Below are 21,141 nucleotides of genomic sequence, written 5' to 3' on the forward strand. Positions count from 1 at the left end.
AGTGCAGTTTTTGGAGACGGGTGGGATTTTTTTTTGCAGAAAGTACAGATCGGCTCATCAGATATCGTTTTCCAAAACCACATCACACTTTTTCCTATGTTATGAACATTCTCAATTCTGTTCTTAAGTAGTATTTTAGTATTTTATTTTTTCCAGTCCAGTGACTGCTTTGAAAGGACAGCTGACAACATAGGAAAGTCTGTGTGACAGCTTGGAGAGACAGCTGACCGGAGGGAATAGACCCCACTGGGGCTGTCATGTGCTAGGTACCCATGTTGGCAGTCTCCGACGCTGTTTCAGTATGTTGGAGACACCCGCTAAGTGCTACTGAAAGTCAACAAAAGGAACATACCCCTAGAGCCTGCAAGAGCTGGGGCGCAAGATGGCTCAACGACTGATCACACGGCTACGGACCCAGGAACGGAAACGACTACGAGTAGGAACACAGCACATGAGACAACCATAACAGCAGCAGGACACACACTTCAGGTGTGCAGTTGTGGTTGGAAGAGAGTAACATCGGCAAGGGGGTTAAGGATCCATCAAGGGAGGAAAAGGTGCTTGGGAGAGCAGAGACAGGGACCTCGCATTGACCAGTACTTCTTACGAAGCAGCCAGTCAAAACAGTCGAATGAAGCACAGCGACGGGACGCAAACCAAAGTTCGCAGAGCATCAGCACCCCTGTAATGGAGGAGGATAACACAAGCACAGAAATGCCGGTGGATGAACTCACCCAACCACAGAGACCTCTAAAACAGGAAAAGATCAAAGGGCACAGACCGGGTGTGAAGTGGCCCAAAGCTGTTGAAAAGAGAGAGTGGGAAACAATCAACAACGACCTGACAAAAATCTTGGAACAGGTAGGAACAGCAGAGAAAAAGCTTGAAAGGATGGGAGACATTATCTACCACTACGGAGAAGAGCGCTTTGGAGTAAATGAAAGGATAAGTGGCAAGACACCACCCGCGCCAGTCAAATCTAGGAGGCAGCAAGAGATCGAGATACTTGTCAGAGAGAGAAGGCAGCTGAGAAAGCAGTGGAAGAAGGCCTCTGATGCAGAGAGAGAAGGTCTCATGCTACTCCAAGCAGACATCAAATGTCGGCTGGCAACCTTGCGAAGAGCGGAAAACTTAAGGAAACTTCGGAGGAAGAAGGAACACTCAAGAACACGGTTCTATAAAAAACCCTTTAAGTTTGTCAAAGACCTCTTCGCAAAGGAAAAGTGCGGAATCCTAAAAACTCAAAAGCCAGAACTGGAAGAACATCTGGAAAAGGTCCACCAGGACACGAAAAGGCATGAGCAGATAATCATCCCACATGACATCCCACCTATTCAACCACCAGAATTCAATCTGGACACTGACCCTCCAAAATGGAAGGAAGTAGAGAACGTTGTCACGACGAGCAAGCGCAGCCTCGGCTCCTGGGCCTAATGGAATACCATACAAGCTCTACAAGAACGCCCCGGATGTTCTACGCTTTCTTTGGAGGCTCACGAGGATAGTGTGGCAGAAGGAAATAATACCAAAAGCATGGCGAAGGGCTGGTGGTGTGCTAATCCCGAAAGAGAAGGATGCGACAGACATCAGTCAATTCCGACCAATCTCCCTTCTCAACGTCGAAGGGAAGATCTTTTTCAGTATAATAGCACAGAGGCTGTCCACTTACCTGGAAAGGAACAAGTACATTGATACATCTGTACAGAAAGCAGGCATTCCTGGTTTCTCTGGTTGCCTGTAACATACTAGTATGATTTGGCACCAGATCCAAACAGCTAAGAAGGACAAGAGAGACCTCTATGTCATCTTCCTCGACCTGGCCAATGCCTTTGGCTCAGTTCCCCATGAACTCCTCTGGGAATCCTTCAACATTTTCCACGTACCAGAACCCATCACTACACTGGTAAAGGCCTATTTCCAAGACCTGCAATTGTGTTTCACAACACCTGACTTCACAACAACATGGCAGCGCTTGGAAGTAGGCATAATGGCAGGCTGTACAATTTCACCTCTGGCCTTCACTATGGCCATGGAAGTCATCATCAGGGCATCGAGATGGGTAGTCGGCGGTGAGAGAACTAAGGAAGGGCTCCGTCTCCCACCTATCCGAGCATACATGGATAACATGACTACACTGACCACCACTGCAGCATGCACCAGGCGGCTACTTGCAAAACTGCAGGATAACATCAAGTGGGCCCGGATGAAAATCAAGCCAAGCAAATCTCGAAGCATCTCCATAGTCAAGGGACAGCTTAAAGATGTGAGGTTCTGCATTGGAGATGACCCGATACCAACGGTGTCTGAGCAACCCGTCAAGAGCCTGGGTAGATGGTACAACGAAAGCCTCCGGGATAAAGATCAAGTGCAGCAAGTAATGCAGGACATCGCCGACGGTCTTGAGAACATCAACAAGACCCTACTGCCTGGGAAGCTCAAGATTTGGTGCCTACAGTTTGGACTTCTTCCCTGGGTAATGTGGCCACTCACCTTCTATGAGGTCCCAATAACAACAGTGGAGAAGATGGAGCGAACCATTACCTCATACGTGAAGAAATGGCTGGGTGTCCCACGATGCCTGAGTAACATCGGCCTCTATGGCAAAGGGGTCCTTGAACTACCTCTTACAAGTCTAACGGAGGAGTACAAGTGCTCTAAAGTAAGACTTCAGATGACATTGAAGGACTCCAAAGACCAGACCATTAGCAAGGCTGCACCTCCCCTACAAACTGGACAGAAATGGACATCATCCAAGGCTGTGCAGCAAGCAACATCAGCCCTGAGACACCAAGACATTGTGGGGAATATCCAGCATGGAAGAGGAGGCTTTGGCCTGGCAGCAAGCAAACCAATGTTCCATAAGGCAACAACATCTGAACGCAGGAAGCTGGTGGTCGAGGAGATGCGCAGACAGGAGGAGACTGCAAGAAGTGCAAAGTCTGTCTCTCTTGCTAAACAAGGGCAATGGACGCGGTGGGAAGGCCTGGAGAGGAGAAAGATCAACTGGAGTGAGCTTTGGCAAATGGAGGCAAGCAACATCAGCTTCATCATAAGAGCTGTTTATGATGTGCTTCCATCACCAAAAAACCTACATCAATGGTATGGCGATGACCCGACCTGCCCCCTCGGCCCAGCTCCAGCGACTCTCAGGCATATAATGACAGGTTGCAAGACCAGCCTCTCACAAGGCCGCTACACCTGGAGGCACAATCAGGTCCTCAAGAGCCTGGCTGCAGCACTTGAGACCAAGAGAAGTGCAACCAATTCATTACCTCAAAGCAAGCAATCCCGTCAAAACAACAACATTCATCCGGGAGGGACAGAAAAGGCCCAAGCATCCTCCTACGAAGCCAGAAACTGGACACCTAGCCATGGCCCGGGACTGGAAGATGCTTGTCGATATTGGCCAGCAACTCATTTTTCCACCTGAGATTGATTCTACCAACCTTAGGCCAGACATGGTACTCTGGTCCCCTTCACGAAAGGCTGTGTACCTCATAGAGCTCACAGTCCCGTGGGAAAACTCTGTTGAAGAGGCCTACGAGCGTAAGAAACTGCGTTACACAGAGTTGGCAGCAGACGCAACTCAGCAAGGCTGGAATGCAAAAGTCCGGCCAGTTGAAGTGGGATGCAGAGGATTCGTGGCTTCTTCCACCATCAGGTTGCTGAAAGAACTTGGAATCCATGGACAGGCTCTGCGGCAGACCGTCAGAGCAGTTTCTCAAGCAGCTGAAAGAGGCAGCCAGTGGATCTGGATCATACGGAAGGACCCTTGCTGGGCTATAACTTCATGACCCCCCACCCCCACCTGAGAACCCAATTCAGATCTGAGGTATGCGGTCAGCTGTAGGGCTGGCTCAGGGAAGAGGACGCCCCTGCCTTGCATAGTCCCGTGGGAAATCTTAATTGGGCATGGGACACAAGCTAAGGCTTGATCACCCTTTAGCTGGCCACCTTTGATGAGGGTGTTTAGTGATTAAAGGCCGAAACACCCACTGATTCGAAGGCACACTACTGAGGATGTGTCCCAAAATTGACATCTTAACCCAGTCTAAAAAATAAACCTCCCATGCCACTCCTGTTCTATACACTTCCGGCGCCGACAGAGATGGCTGCCTCGCTTCGCGTTCCTAGGAAACTATGCAGTATTTTGTTTTTTTACGTGTTATTTCTTACATTGGTACCCCAGGTAATCTTAGGTTTCATTACATACAGTCGGGAGGAACTACTGAATATAAGAGCAACGTCAACTCACTATCATTACGACCAGGAATATGACTCTCCCGAAGCGGATCCTGTGTTTTGCCTTCCACCCAGTACAATGGATCACATCCCAGTCGGCGACCCTAAACAACGACGCCGTAAAAGGGGCAAACGAAGCGGTCTTCTGGTCATGCTTCGGAGACGGGCACATCGCGCTCCACTCCCTAGCATACTACTCTCCAATGTCCAGTCTCTTGACAACAAGGTTGATGAAATCCGAGCAAGGGTAGCATTCCAGAGAGACATCAGAGACTGTAACGTTCTTTGCTTCACGGAAACATGGCTCACTCGAGAGACGCTAACGGAGTCGGTGCAGCCAGCTGGTTTCTTCATGCATCGCGCCGACAGAAACAAACATCTTTCTGGTAAGAAGAGGGGCGGGGGGGTATGCCTTATGATTAACGAGACGTAGTGTTATCATAACAACATACAGGAACTCAAGTCATTCTGTTCACCTGACTTAGAATTCCTCACAATCAAATGTCGACCGCATTATCTACCAAGGGAATTCTCTTCGATTATAATCACAGCCGTACATATTCCCCCCAAGCAGACACATCGATGGCCCTGAACGAACTTTATCTGACTCTATGTAAACTGGAAACCACACACCCTGAGGCTGCATTGATCGTAGCTGGGGATTTTAACAAGGCTAATCTGAAAACAAAACTCCCTAAATTCTATCAGCATATCGATTGTGCTACCAGGGCTGGCAAAACCCTGGATCATTGTTATTCTAACTTCCGCAACGCATATAAGGCCCTCCCCCGCCCCCTTTCGGAAAAGCTGACCACGACTCCATTTTGTTGCTTCCAGCCTACAAACAGAAACTAAAACAAGAAGCTCCAGCGCTCAGGTCTGTTCAACGCTGGTCCGACCAATCTGACTCCACGCTTCAAGACTGCTTCGATCGCAACGTGGATTGGGATATGTTCCGCATTGCGTCCAACAACAACATTGACGAATACGCTGATTCGGTGAGCGAGTTCATTAGAAAGTGCATCGGCGACATAATACCCACAGCAACGATTAAAACATTCCCAAACCAGAAACTGTGGATTGATGGCAGCATTCGCGTGAAACTGAAAGCGCGAACCACAGCTTTTAACCAGGGCAAGGTGACTGGAAACATGACCGAATACAAACAGTGTAGCTATTCCTTCCGCAAGGCAATCAAACAAGCTAAGTGCCAGTATAAAGACAAAGTAGAGTCGCAATTCAACAGCTCAGACACAAGAGGTATGTGGCAGGGTCTACAGTCAATCACGGATTACAAAAAGAAAACCAGCCCCGTCGCGGACCAGGATGTCTTGCTCCCAGACAGACTAAATAACTTTTTTGCTCGCTTTGAGGACAATACAGTGCCACTGACACGGCCCGCTACCAAAACCTGCGGGCTCTCCTTCACTGCAGCCGAGGTGAGTAAAACATTTAAACGTGTTAACCCTCGCAAGACTGCAGGCCCAGACGGCATTCCCAGCCGCGTCCTCAGAGCATGCGCAGACCAGCTGGCTGGTGTGTTTAAGGACATATTCAATCAATCCTTATCCCAGTCTGCTGTTCCCACATGCTTCAAGAGGGCCACCATTCCGTCATGAAGTGCTTTGAGAGACTAGTCAAGGACCATATCACCTCCACCCTACCGGACACCCTAGACCCACTCCAATTTGCTTACCGACCCAATAGGTCCACAGACGACGCAATCGCAACCACACTGCACACTGCCCTAACCCATCTGGACAAGAGGAATACCTATGTGAGAATGCTGTTCATCGACTACAGCTCAGCATTTAACACCATAGTACCCTCCAAACTCGTCATCAAGCTCGAGACCCTGGGTCTCGAGCCCGCCCTGTGCAACTGGGTACTGGACTTCCTGACGGGCCGCCCCCAGGTGGTGCGGGTAGGTAACAACATCTCCACCCCGCTGATCCTCAACACTGGGGCCCCACAAGGGTGCGTTCTGAGCCCTCTCCTGTACTCCCTGTTCACCCACGACTGCGTGGCCATGTACGCCTCCAACTCAATCATCAAGTTTGCGGACGACACTACAGTGATAGGCTTGATTACCAACAACGACGAGACGGCCTACAGGGAGGAGGTGAGGGAGGTCAGGAAAATAACCTCAAACTCAACATCAACAAAACAAAGGAGATGATTGTGGACTTCAGGAAACAGCAGAGGGAGCACCCCCCTATCCACAGACGGGACAGTAGTGGAGAGGGTAGTAAGTTTTAAGTTCCTCGGTGTACACATCACGGACAAACTGAATTGGTCCACCCACACAGACAGCGTTGTGAAGAAGGCGCAGCAGCGCCTCTTCAACCTCAGGAGGCTGAAGAAATTCGGCTTGTCACCAAAAGCACTCACAAACTTCTACAGATGCACAATCGAGAGCATCCTGTCGGGCTGTATCACTGCCTGGTACGGCAACTGCTCCGCCCACAACCGTAAGGCTCTCCAGAGGGTAGTGAGGTCTGCACAACGCATCACCGGGGGCAAACTACCTGCCCTCCAGGACACCTACACCACCCGATGTCACAGGAAGGCCATAAAGATCATCAAGGACAACAACCACCGAGCCACTGCCTGTTCACCCCGCTATCATCCAGAAGGCGAGGTCAGTACAGGTGCATCAAAGCAGGGACCGAGAGACTGAAAAACAGCTTCTATCTCAAGGCCATCAGACTGTTAAACAGCCACCACTAACATTTAGTGGCCGCTGCCAACATACTGACTCAACTCCAGCCACTTTAATAATGGGAATTGATGGAAATTTATGTAAGAATGTATCACTAGCCACTTTAAACAATGCCACTTAATATAATGTTTACATACACTACATTACTCATCTCATATGTATATACTGTACTCTATATCATCTACTGCATCTTGCCATCTTTATGTAATACATGTATCACTAGCCACTTTGAACTATGCCACTTTATGTTTATATACCCTACATTACTCATCTCATATGTATATACTGTACTCTATACCATCTACTGCATCTTGTCTATGCCGTTCTGTACCATCACTCATTCATATATCTTTATGTACATATTCTTTATCCCTTTACACTTGTGTGTATATAAGGTAGTAGTTGTGGAATTGTTAGGTTAGATTACTCGTTGGTTATTACTGCATTGTCGGAACTAGAAGCACAAGCATTTCGCTACACTCGCATTAACATCTGCTAACCATGTGTATGTGACAAATAAAATAAAATTTGATTTGATTTTTAATTTGTCAACATCAGTCTTCTTCTTAGAATAGTTTCTACGCAATATTGATAAATGAGGTTCCTGGTTTTCTAAGCAAATTTCTAATTATTAGGACAAGTAAACACCTTAAAATCGGTCTTTCTGCGGTGTATTTGGTCTGCGCATGTGCTAGCTCCAGCCGAGTGAGCCTCCCACTTTTGCACAAGTGAAGTGAGTTCGGAACAACTGAATGTATGCCTCTTTGAAGTAGTTTTCACATACACATTTTATGTCCAAACTCAGAATAAAATATGCTTCCGAAAAATAACATGGTCGCTGTGGTAGAACGTTTATTTTGATTGCCGATTTTTATGAATTTATCAGTGCCATCAAGTAGCCTGATTTCAGATGTGTCCATGTAAAACAGGATTTTTTGGGAAAATCGTTCTTGTAAAACATGTAAATGTTTTAATCAAACTATTATACACTGCTCAAAAAAATAAAGGGAACACTTAAACAACACAATGTAACTCCAAGTCAATCACACTTCTGTGAAATCAAACTGTCCACTTAGGAAGCAACACTGATTGACAATAAATTTCACATGCTGTTGTGCAAATGGAATAGACAAAAGGTGGAAATTATAGGCAATTAGTAAGACACCCCCAAAAAGGGAATGGTTCTGCAGGTGGTGACCACACACCACTTCTCAGTTCCTATGCTTCCTGGCTGATGTTTTGGTCACTTTTGAATGTTGGCGGTGCTTTCACTCTAGTGGTAGCATGAGACGGAGTCTACAACCCACACAAGTGGCTCAGGTAGTGCAGCTCATCCAGGATGGCACATCAATGCGAGCTGTGGCAAAAAGGTTTGTTGTGTCTGTCAGTGTAGTGTCCAGAGCATGGAGGCGCTACCAGGAGACAGGCCAGTACATCAGGAGACGTGGAGGAGGCCGTAGGAGGGCAACAACACAGCAGCAGGACCGCTACCTCCGCCTTTGTGCAAGGAGGTGCACTGCCAGAGCCCTGCAAAATGACCTCCAACAGGTCACAAATGTGCATGTGTCTGCTCAAACGGTCAGAAACAGACTCCATGAGGGTGGTATGAGGGCCTGACGTCCACAGGTGGGGGTTGTGCTTACAGCCCAACACCGTGCAGGACGTTTGGCATTTGCCAGAGAACACCAAGATTGGCAAATTCGCCACTGGCACCCTGTGCTCTTCACAGATGAAAGCAGGTTCACACTGAGCACATGAGCACATGTGACAGACGTGACAGAGTCTGGAGACGACGTGGAGAACGTTCTGCTGCCTGCAACATCCTCCAGCATGACCGGTTTGGCGGTGGGTCAGTCATGGTGTGGGGTGGCATTTCTTTGTGGGGCCGCACAGCCCTCCATGTGCTCGCCAGAGGTAGCCTGACTGCCATTAGGTACCGAGATGAGATCCTCAGACCCCTTGTGAGACCATATGCTGACACATGCACATTTGTGGCCTGCTGGAGGTCATTTTGCAGGGCTCTGGCAGTGCACCTCCTTGCACAAAGGCGGAGGTAGCGGTCCTGCTGCTGGGTTGTTGCCCTCCTACGGCCTCCTCCACGTCTCCTGATGTATTGGCCTGTGTCCTGGTAGCGCCTCCATGCTCTGGACACTACACTGACAGAAACAACAAACCTTTTTGCCACAGCTCGCATTGATGTGCCATCCTGGATGAACTGCACTACCTGAGCCACTTGTGTGGGTTGTAGACTCCGTCTCATGCTACCACTAGAGTGAAAGCACCGCCAGCATTCAAAAGTGACCAAAACATCAGCCAGGAAGCATAGGAACTGAGAAGTGGTCTGTGGTCACCACCTGCAGAACCATTCCCTTTTTGGGGGTGTCTTACTAATTGCCTATAATTTCCACCTTTTGTCTTTTCCATTTGCACAACAGCATGTGAAATTTATTGTCAATCAGTGTTGCTTCCTAAGTGGACAGTTTGATTTCACAGAAGTGTGATTGACTTGGAGTTACATTGTGTTGTTTAAGTGTTCCCTTTATTTTTTTGAGCAGTGTATTAATCTGACTATCCACAATAAATCGCATTATTGTGTGCATGTAACCATACTCACTAAGGGCTGAATCCTAACGTGAGATTACCTCAAGGAAGGAAGGACAATTTTTAGAAAAGGGCCCTAGGGTTGGTTCTGCATACAGTACCTCCAATAGGAAGCAGAAGACAAAGTTGAGTGCGGCCAGGGCCACCAGCAGGATTTTGAAGTTCATATCAGGGATGTCGTAAAGCTTCAGCAGCTTGCGCAGGAAAGGCATGGGAGCTAGCACCAGCCAACTCATCAGAGCGAACAAGACCAGCAGCACACACACAAAAACCACTGTTAGGAGAGAGAGAAAATATGGGCATCATGTAAGAGACCTTGGCAGCTACTGTGATTATCAGAGTTCACTGCTTAAAGGGATAGTTCACTCAAATCTAAGTGTCAGATGGTTTAGTACCTCAAAATTGGTTAAGTGGATTTAAAACCACTTTTTAAAATTGACCAAACAAGTAAACTATCCCTTACAGCCCACTGAATGAACATCAAGGAAGGGAAAGGAGACCCAGCAACAGGTGCTTTTTTTGTGGCTTTAATTTGCAAGGCACGTTCATACAACGTTACCGAACCCCACAAAGAATGATGTGATATGTCTGGAGCCCCTTGGTTGGTGCCTCACCGTTGTAGTACAGAGGTCTCTTGTAGGGGTATCCTTTAGTCACCACCACCGCCATGATGATGTACTGGTACCCTGACAGGTCAAACACACTGGTGTCCTCAAGGTTGGGCAGGTTCGCTGCTCCTGACATTGTTGAATTCAGAGGAACAAACCTGAAAGGATGGATGAAGAGAGGAATAATTAATATTAATTTACCTAGACATTCCCCCACAATGCACTGCATTTGTTGAAAGTCATTGAGCTGCTGTGTTTTTGATAGTCACATTGAGGTTTAAAATGATGTGAGTCACACCCAAAACCCTTCTTATTATTCCTTTGGTCCTTCAAGGATCTATTCCAATGAGAACCCCTTAATTTCCCCTCAAAATATCAGAACGTTATTCTTTGTCATTAAGAATAGGGCTGGGAATTGTCAGGGACATCACGATACTTAGGTGCTGATACAATATGTATTGAGATTTTATTGGGATTCTATGTTCCAAACATATTGCACACTATATGTCTGCTTCAGATGGACAAGAGATCCATGAAAAAAAAATATATATATATATTTCCAGTCATGGAAATAAGTGCTCACCATTTTAAAAGAACATGGAGAACAAGCTATAGGATGAGTTTTGGAGCAGGTACAGCCGACTAAACTAGAAATAGCTAACGTTAACTACCTACCAATTATTAAAACATGTTTTTTAATTATATTTTTAGAATCGATAAGTGGAGTCAGTATCATATATAAAAATCTGCAAAAATAATATTGAGATACTGTTTCGATCCCCCATCACTAATTACTAACATTATTAGGGCTGACCACATTTAGTCGACTGGTTGATTGTTTAATTGATAGGCTGTTGGTCGACAAAGATTGTTTTTAGTCGAGCAGTGGCAAATTTATATAAAAACAATTATGGCACACGAGACAACTGTCTGATTCACGTCTGTCAGAATCCATTGCGGAGGCCGCGGTGATGGCACACCAGTATCACCAGTAGAACATTTATCGTTAATTCCTAATCTACAATGTTTGTTTGGTTTATTTCTGTTAATGCATTCAATATATTATTATTAGAGTCTTACCATTGCCATTGTCGGAGTGGGCACGTTGTTTGCAGAGTGCACAACCTTGGCTACACTTGTGAGAAAAGTTTGTTTATTTCATTCCATTTGTGATTTTATTCATTGACTTTTGTTTGGAGTGCTCTTGTTAATCTTGAGTAAGGACACGCAACTGATTACGCATATAGAAGTAGGACTAGACCTGGCCTGAGTGCAAATGTAGGCCTATAAAATGTACCTATTTGGGGATCTGATACTATTTCAGATTTTTTTAACTCACCATCACTGTGAAGCTTCTCAAAGTATGTTGTTCTTAACCTAGCCTGTTAACGTTAGCTAGCTACTACTAGTGGATATCATTTTAGCTAAAAGTAATCTATAGAGATTTGAAACTATTTGCTACCATGTCTAAGAGACAAAAACTATCAGGAAGCAATTTTTTTTTTTAAACTATGAGAACAGAGGCACAATCTCTAAACCAAAGAAATTAGTTGGTGAAATGTAACAGTGTGCAGCAATGTACATCCACCAGTGCGGGGAATGACAAGCCTACAAGGACAGGCCATTCACGGAGATCTACGCTGGTCAGGGATGGAACCAGGGACTGGAAGAATCTTTCCACCTCCTCAGCTCGCATGAGAAGTTGCATGACCACCTAGATAGTTTCCAGAGGTAGAAGGAGCAGGAGATCAGGCTGGTGTCTTAGCAAACTCAGATGATTTGATTTCAGTAACCATGGACAGCTACCGAGAGAAAACATCACTGACTGCAATGCAGCACCACAGAAGAGGAGAGGCCAATCTGACATGCTGACCAGACCAGACACGTCGCGTGCGCGAGCGTCGCAAAATAAATTTTGAAATCCATGTTATTCAATTATTGCACCCACACTGCTCGCGCACGCCAACGAGCGTCTGCGACACCAAGGGGTAAAATAGAAGTCGTTCCTATTTCTGACGCAGATTGCGCGGAAAGTCATCTCCTCATTGGTTTATAGAAGCAGGTACCCACGTGCCATCTCCTCATTGGTTATACCCACGTGGGTGATTGAAAGAAGAACTTTATTGCCGGTTGTCGTGGTAATACAATGAAAGTTTAGATGCGATCACCATATAAGTTCAAAGATGAAAAAGCCTGGAAGGAGGAGAGATGACTAGAAATGATTCGGTTGGCCGTTTTATGTGTGGATTAATTGTCGGAGTAGAGGTCCTTGTGCATTTCAGGTAAAATAACAACTCAATGTTTATATCCCAGGACAAATTAGCTAGCAACAGCAAGCTAGCTAAATAGGACAAATTAACGTTAGCAGCAAGTGCAAGCTAACTAGCTAAATTGCCATACATGTTTAATGCTTTTCGACCTGTCCCCAAATTAATGTCATTGGTTCAGAGTTTGTTTTGATATTTTAACCTGCGTGTCGTAATCGCGTTTGGTGTGGGGGGGCAAAATAAATGTATGCACGATAGCGCACGCGCGCAGCCGGTTTGGGTTCCATGTAAGCGGAGACTAAATAAATAAATGCTGAAACTGATGTTGGACAATCAAATTCGATATGTAAATAAACTAAATTCGTTAAGGCTGGGTCAATGATATAAAGCTTATTTTACACTGCTCCAGCGAAATGACGCCCACTCTGCATTTATGAAAGCACTTGTTTCCAAAGCTCAAATGATCTTACTCTGTTTTACAGTTCTACAGGAATATTAAAATATATACTGTTGAAGTCAGAAGTTTACATATACTTAGGTTGGAGTCATTAAAACTCATTTTTCAACCACCCACACATTTCTTGCTATAGTTTTGGCAAGTCAGTTAGGGCATCTACTTTGTGCATGACACAAGTAATTTTTCCAACAACTGTTTACGGACAGATTATTTCACTTATAACTCACTGTATCACAATTCCAGTGGGTCAGAAGTTTACATACACTAAGTTGACTGTGCCTTTAAACAGATTGGAAAATTCCAGAAAATGTCATGTCTTTGGAAGCTTCTGATAGACTAATTGACATAATTTGAGTCAATTGGAGGTGTACCTGTGGATGTATTTCAAGGCCTATCTTCAAACTCAGTGCCTCTTTGCTTGACATCATGGGAAAATCAAAAGAAATCAGCCAAGACCTCAGAAGAAAAATTGTAGACCTCCACAAGTCTGGTTCATCCTTGGGAGCAATTTCCAAATGCCTGAAGGTACCACGTTCATCTGTACAAACAATAGTACGCAAGTATAAACACCATGGGACCACGCAACCGTCATGCCGCTCAGGAAGGAGACGCGTTCTGTCTCCTAGAGATGAACGTACTTAGGTGCGAAAAGTGCAAATCAATCCCAGAGCAGCAGCAAAGGACCTTGTGAAGATGCTGGAGGAAACAGGTAAAAGTATCTATATCCACAGTAAAATGAGTCCTATTTCGACGTAACCTGAAAGGCAACTCAGCAAGTAAGAAGCCACTGCTCCGAAACCGCTATTAAAAAGCCAGACTACGGTTTGCAACTGCACATAGGGACAAATATTGTACTTTTTGGAGAAATGTCCTCTGGTCTGTTGAAACAAAAATAGAACTGTTTGCCCATAATGACCTACATTATGTTTGTAGGAAAAAGGGGGATGCTTGAAAGCCGAAGAACACCATCCCAACCGTGAAGCACGGGGGTGGCAGCATCATGTTGTGGGGGTGCTTTGCTGCAGGAGGGACTGGTGGACTTCACAAAATAGATGGCATCATGAGGGATGAAAATTATGTGGATATATTGAAGCAACATCTCAAGACATCAGTCAGGAAGTTAAAGCTAGGTCACAAATGGTTCTTCCAAAAGGCCAATGACCCCAAACATACTTCCAAAGTTGTGGCAAAATGGCTTAAAGTCAAGGTATTGGAGTGGCCATCACAAAGCCCTGACCTCAATCACATAGAACATTTGTGGGCAGAACTGAAAAAGCGTGTGTGAGCAAGGAGGCCTACAAACCTGACTCAGTTACACCAGCTCTGTCAGGAGAAATGGGCCAAATTGCACCCAACTTATTGTGGGAAGGTTTTAGAAGGCTACCCTAAACATTTGACCCAAGTTAAACAATTTAAAGGCAGTGCTACCAAATACTAATTGAATGTATGTAAACTTCTGACACACTGGGAATGTGATGAAAGAAATCAAATCTGAAATAAATAATTCTCTCTACTATTATTCTGACATTTCACATTCTTAAAATAAAGTGGTGATCCTAACTGACCTAAAACAGGGAATTTTTACTTGGATTAAATGTCAGGAATTTTGAAAAACTGAGTTTAAATGTATTTGGCTAAGGTGTATGTAAACTTCCAACTTCAACTGTATGTTAAATATGTTATATAAGTGTTATTTTTTATTGTAATTGTAACAATTATGGGGTCGTGCCACGATAACAGGTGGGATATTATTATTAAGAAACTTGATTTCCTATTATAGGTAGTAGGTGCATAGTGATAGCAACATTGTAACTCCCCGATGCAGGGGTTAAAGTAACATTCCCTTCTGCCTGGTAAGGGACCTCCTATATGTGCACGCGCACACCAAACATTTTTATGGGCATAAACATAGAATTGCATATATAAATTGGAGCCTATTTCTTTATCTTCCAAAAAATAAGTAGTAAGCCTACCTGTTTGACAGACACAATTATCCTATTCATAGATGTCGGTATAGCCAAATACTGTCCCATGCACTGATTAAATACCTCCGTGTCTGGGAAGGGCTTGGTGTATTTTACTAAAACCTGGGCTCGAATTGAGTGAGGGTATCACATATCCCTTTTGCCCTTTTCTTTAACAAAGGGTATCTATTGTTTGCTTTATATTTGGAAATAAAATCATAAAACGTATCCAGATTATATCAAGCGTTCTATAGCAATGCTTAACTCGGTGATGCTTTATGGTAGAAACAAGCTCTAAAATGCCCGCGAAAGACGTGACTCCGATGCATACGGGGATATATTGATTCCTCTCAATGAAAATCTGAAGCTAAAACTGTATCCTATAATATTCGAGACAAAAAATATATATTTGACTTTGCTATTCTGTCCCTATTAATTGAGCTTTTCTCTTTCTGAAAAGAGAAGACGTATGTTTAAACCCAGGCAGATTTAAGGGAAGCTGAGTTATTGGGTTATTCAACGGACGAGAAGCTGGGTTATTGGGTTATTCAACGGACGAGAAGCTGGGTTATTGGGTTATTCAACGGACGAGAAGCTGGGTTATTGGGTTATTCAACGGACGAGAAGCTGGGTTATTGGGTTATTCAACGGACGAGAAGCTGGGTTATTGGGTTATTCAACGGACGAGAAGCTGGGTTATTGGGTTATACAACGGACGAGAAGCTGGGTTATTCAACGGACGAGAAGCTGGGTTATTGGGTTATTCAACGGACGAGAAGCTGGGTTATTGGGTTATTCAACGGACGAAAAGCTGGGTTATTGGGTTATTCAACGGACGAGAAGCTGGGTTATTGGGTTATACAACGGACGAGAAGCTGGGTTATTCAACGGACGAGAAGCTGGGTTATTGGGTTATTCAACGGACGAGAAGCTGGGTTATTGGGTTATTCAACGGACGAGAAGCTGGGTTATTGGGTTATTCAACGGACGAGAAGCTGGGTTATACAACGGACGAGTAGCCAGCATTTGAAGTTTACAGTTTTCTGTGTCAGTACAGCCTATGTCCGGGTAGAAAGGTGCCATGCTTCGATTCATAGGGATGTCTAAGATGTAACTATTTTTGTCTCGCCTAGGGCGGCAGAATGTCCAGGGCATTGGTGATTTTATCAATGTAATCAGATTGAATATATTAGGCTATGTTATTGACATTGAACTGATTATATAGCCTACTAACCAGATGTGTTAAAAATTGTGTTTAATTTGTAGCATAGGCCTATTAAATTGGGATGCTATTATGTTCTGTTCCCCCGACTTTTAGCTGAGAAATAAATTGGCCCAAGGCCAAACCTATTATTGGGGGGGGGCAGATTTTTGCCGGCCCTGATGACAATAGTTCCTCAACATAACCTATTTGAAAAATCTTTCCAACTCTCCCTTTCAAATACCACTGAGCATGAAAGGGGAAAAAAAGTCATGCTGTGATTTGGTGGAAACGTCATAAAATAGGCATACCTGATTACTTCTTATCCCTTGGGCTAAACAGCCTACTGCAGTGTCTGTCCGGAGCTCACTGGCGCTGGAAACTGAGGGCCCAGAATATTTTCTACAATGTTGCTAGTTTGCTAGCACAAGCTTCCCACCAGACCAAGTTAATACAATAGTTGATACAATGTTTTAAGTTTCGTGCAGACAGGCCATGCGTAGCCAATGTGATTTATAGGATATTTATCAGAATATTTTCTACCTGCGGGCTGCAATTGTTTTATTAGTTGGCTTTATGTAGGCTATTTTCACATATTGGCAATGGAAGTTACTTTTAAATTTGTATAATTTTCATTTAGATAGAATTTTGATGAACCACATGACATTGATTTTGAAATATGAAGACTTTATAAATTAAACTGTTCCACTGAAATGTGCATATGAAATGTGCCTAACAGCAAAACCTGCAACAGGGGGAGGATGGCCGGGAACAGTTTTTTTCCCTTCTGGTTAGGCTATATTGATCTCTGGCGCCCTCTTTAGTAATTTGTGTCTTAACAAGCTCAGTAACCTACATATAGTTGATTCATTCAAACATAGACTGTGTCTATATATGGAAAAATACACGTTTTAAAATGTCGACCAATCGAACAGATGGCTCTCGGTCGACTAAGATTTTTTTGGTTGTTGTCGGGGACAGCCCTAAATATTATACAGTATTAAAGGTGCTATACAAAACAAGCTGATCATAATCACTATTCATAAATGGTTTTTACCAGTCCTGGGAGGTGGTGATCAGCAGAGCAGACACCTGGCCCAGGATGAGAAGTAGGGTGTGCAGCGTCAGGCTAGCCAGGACTGGCAGCGCCAGCAAGCTGGCTGGGGGCCGCTGGGGGTGCAGCTCTGTGCTTGGGCCCCCTTTCCCCATGACGATAGCCAGCAGCGTCACCAGGACCATGTCAAAGAACAGGAACTGCAGGTCGCCCAGGTTAGTCTTCTCCTGAATGGGGTACACAAAATAGAATCAACACGTGCTATAGGTGGGGGAGGGTAAAATAACATTCCAAAGCTTTCTACAGATTCAGAAAAAGTTTGTGCCTGTTAGATACAGTTGAAGTCGGAAGTTTACATACACCTTAGCAAAATACATTTAAACTCTGTTTTTTACAATTCCTGACACTTAATACAAGTAAAAATTCCCTGTCTTAGGTCAGTTAGGATCACCACTTTATTTTAAGAATGTGAAATGTCGGAATAATAGTAGAGAGAATTATTTATTTCAGCTTTTATTTCTTTCATCACATTCCCAGTGTGTCAGAAGTTTACATACATTCAATTAGTATTTGGTAGCACTGCCTTTAAATTGTTTAACTTGGGTCAAATGTTTAGGGTATCCTTCCAAAACCTTCCCACAATAAGTTGGGTGCAATTTGGCCCATTTCTCCTGACAGAGCTGGTGTAACTGAGTCAGGTTTGTAGGCCTCCTTGCTCGCACACGCTTTTTCAGTTCTGCCCACAAATGTTCTATGGGATTGAGGTCAGGGCTTTGTGATGGCCACTCCAATACCTTGACTTTAACCCATTTTGCCACAACTTTGGAAGTATGCTTGGGGTCATTGTCCATTTGGAAGACCCATTTGCGACCAAGCTTTAACTTCCTGACTGATGTCTTGAGATGTTGCTTCAATATATCCACATAATTTTCTTTCCTCAAGATGCCATCTATTTTGTGAAGTGCACCAGTTCCTCCTGCAGCAAAGTACCGCCACAACATGATGCTGCCACCCCAGTGCTTCACGGTTGGGATGGTGTTCTTCGGCTTTCAAGCCTCCCCCCTTTTCCTACAAACATAACAATGGTCATTATAGCCAAACAGTTCTATTTTTGTTTCATCAGACCAGAGGACATTTCTCCAAAAAGTACAATCTTTGTCCCCATGTGCAGTTGCAAACAGTAGTCTGCCTTTTTTATGGCGGTTTTGGAGCAGTGGCTTCTTCCTTGCTGAGCGTCCTTTCAGGTTCTGTCAATATAGGACTCGTTTTACTGTGGATATAGATACTTTTGTACCGGTTTCCTCCAGCATCTTCACAAGGTCCTTTGTCAAGCAAAGAGGCATTGAGTTTGAAGGTAGGCCTTGAAATTCATCCACAGGTACACCTCCAATTGACTCAAATGATGTCAATTAGCCTATCAGAAGCTTCTAAAGCCATGACATAATTTTCTGGAATTTCCCAAGCTGTTTAAAGGCACAGTCAACTTAGTGTATGTAAACTTCTGACCCACCGGAATTGTGATACAGTGAATTATAAGTAAAATAATCTGTCTGTATATAATTGTTGGGAAAATGACTTGTGTCATGCACAAAGTAGATGTCCTAACCGACTTGCCAAAACTATAGTTTGTTAACAAAAAATTTGTGGAGTGGCTGAAAAACGAGTTTTAATGACTCCAACCTAAGTGTATGTAAACTTCTGACTTCAACTGTACATACAATAATTAAGTTAAACACATGCTATAGTATTTTGGCTAAAGTGATGAAACATGAGAAAGTATGCACAATGAACCCCTCCAAACTACTGCACACATTATCTGGCATATCTCCTGTCTTTCTTTCCAGGGGTAAAGAAACACTATAAGCTTGGCAGAACAACTACTGTAGAACTCACAGTGTAGAGGATGAGCACAGAGGAGAACTGGATGAGACTGTACAAGGCCATGTACTTGAAGAGACTGAATGATGTCACCAGAGAACACCGGCCCTCCCTGTGAGACAGAGGAAGAATCACCCTTGTTAAAAAGAATGACAACGGCACATATTATTTTTCCTATGACATTACAGTACTCATTACTGTTGGATGTGTTGGATGTCAGGCTACTCTTGAACAGAGTGTGGTGTCCTTACCGGATGAGTAGAGGCACACAGCTGATGTTGTCTGACTTGGAGGTGAAGGGAGAGGCCACAGATGCTTCTGCCTCTGACAGAGACACGCCTACGTCTGCGGCCCTTAGGGCTCCGCAGTCATTGGCCCCGTCTCCGCACATGCCCACACGGTAGCTACATAGGGAGGGAGAGAGGGTGAATGGGTGAGAACTTAGGACTATTCCCTTTTCACACTACCGAGCTGTGCCGAAGAGAGCCAATCAAATGAAGAATCTGCCTGTCTGTCCATCTATCCTTTCATGTACCTTCATTTGCTACCGAGTTTCTTTATGTCTTCCTCCTTTTCCCTATGCATGACTCTACCCTCCATCTCTCTCATTCTAGGCTGGTCTCTTCTTCCCTGACTGGTTTCCTCTGTTCTTTCCACCTCTGCTCCCCCTCTCTTACTTCAGTTTCTGCAGCTCTGTGACCAGCTGAGTCTTCTGTTCAGGGGCCATCCGTGCGTAGACCGTTCCCCGCATCAACACCTGATAACACAACGCACTCATAATGCATTGTCTATTCTACACAACAGCATCATACTGACCATTCAGAACCATTTCCCCAGTATGTGTTAAAACTATTCAGCTAACTGGGTGGCTGTTGAGTAGAGTGGACAATGGGAAGGTGGTCTCACCTTTGGGAGATACTCGGGGAAGTGGTCACACAGGGCGGAGAAGGACTTTCCATTGATGGCCAGGTGATAGTTGATAACACCCTGGTACAGACCCTGAGAAAGCAAGCGGTGGTGAACTGGAGTATTACAAACAGTACCTTCCGTAATAGGGTTGGAAATTGATTATGATTTGTAAAAGTTTTTTAAAAAGTCTGTCTCAAAATAAAATTATAACATGAAAGAACATTGGGGTGGATCCTAACTTCCACCTCCTAAAATGTTTCACTTAGTCTCCCATTGACATCAATGCATGACTTGACTTGTGGCAGTCATGAAATTTTGTCAGACGGTGATTGTCAAGCAAATAACTGCCGGTCTCACTGTAATTTACCGTTAATTAAAATAAAAACATTTAGCATCTCCTGGCTTCCACGCATAGCCTACAAGCCACCGATGCAGACCTTTGGAACATTTACATTTTAAAAAGTCTAATAAATCTATGTAATATAGCCTACACCATCACAATAAATCCATGATTTATTTTAGACAGGTCTAAAGAAACATGATATGAAGAAAATGTAGTCTATTTCAGAAGAACATACTCTGAGTTGTCCTTATGTTAAGCCCTGATTTGGCAATTACATTTGGCTGTGGGCTACACTGGTTCCTTTAGCAGACAAGATTTGCTTAGAATTCTGTGGCATTATTTTATAGTACGAAGAATACAACTGAACAAAGCTGAATAAAATAGAAAGGATATTTTCTCCAAGCGATTTGAAGGAGTGCGCACGTGACTATTCTGTGTTTAGCAGTTAACAAAGAAACAGGCACTCCTATATGCTTAATTTAGTTATGTAAATGTAGTTGTGATACAAATATTGTTCTATATGTTATGATTTTTTAATACATTCTAAGGCTGCATGATGCGACTAATGATGATTTGACAAAAGTTGCATAAAATGCATGAGTTCTGCCTTTTGTTTTTGCGCAGGCTGTACACACTTCATCAGTCTCTCAATCACTATTTGAAAAGCACTAAATAATGTCTAGACTTTCCCGGCTGCATCCCCTTTGGGCTCCCGAGTGGCGCAGCGGTCTAAGACACTGCATCTCAGTGCTAGAGGCATCACTACAGACCCTGGTTCGATTCCAGGCTGTATCACAACCAGCCGTGATTGGGAGTCTCATAGGGTGGCGCACAATTGGCCCAGCGTCGTCCGGGTTAAGTTTTGGCCAGGGTAGGCTGTCATTCTAAATAAGAA

The 21,141-nt window shown here is 44.3% G+C and overlaps 1 protein-coding gene across 4 annotated transcripts in view; it reads right to left on the reverse strand.

Moving 5' to 3' along the window:
* The window catches only part of atp13a2 (ATPase cation transporting 13A2), a 45,987-nt gene that overhangs the window by 5,807 nt on the left and 19,039 nt on the right, over positions 1–21,141 (reverse strand). For all 4 annotated transcript variants that reach the window (XM_055931794.1, XM_055931791.1, XM_055931792.1 and 1 more), the window contains exons 22-28: positions 19,901–19,993; positions 19,672–19,751; positions 19,246–19,398; positions 19,010–19,106; positions 17,120–17,343; positions 10,180–10,331; positions 9,667–9,839 (exon numbers count right to left, since the gene is read on the reverse strand). In XM_055931794.1, the coding sequence (XP_055787769.1) occupies positions 9,667–9,839; positions 10,180–10,331; positions 17,120–17,343; positions 19,010–19,106; positions 19,246–19,398; positions 19,672–19,751; positions 19,901–19,993 (972 nt within the window). The remainder of the gene's footprint in view (positions 1–9,666; positions 9,840–10,179; positions 10,332–17,119; positions 17,344–19,009; positions 19,107–19,245; positions 19,399–19,671; positions 19,752–19,900; positions 19,994–21,141) is intronic.

This window comes from Salvelinus fontinalis, chromosome 8 (assembly GCF_029448725.1).
Source record: "Salvelinus fontinalis isolate EN_2023a chromosome 8, ASM2944872v1, whole genome shotgun sequence".
NCBI classification, from domain to species: domain Eukaryota; kingdom Metazoa; phylum Chordata; class Actinopteri; order Salmoniformes; family Salmonidae; genus Salvelinus; species Salvelinus fontinalis.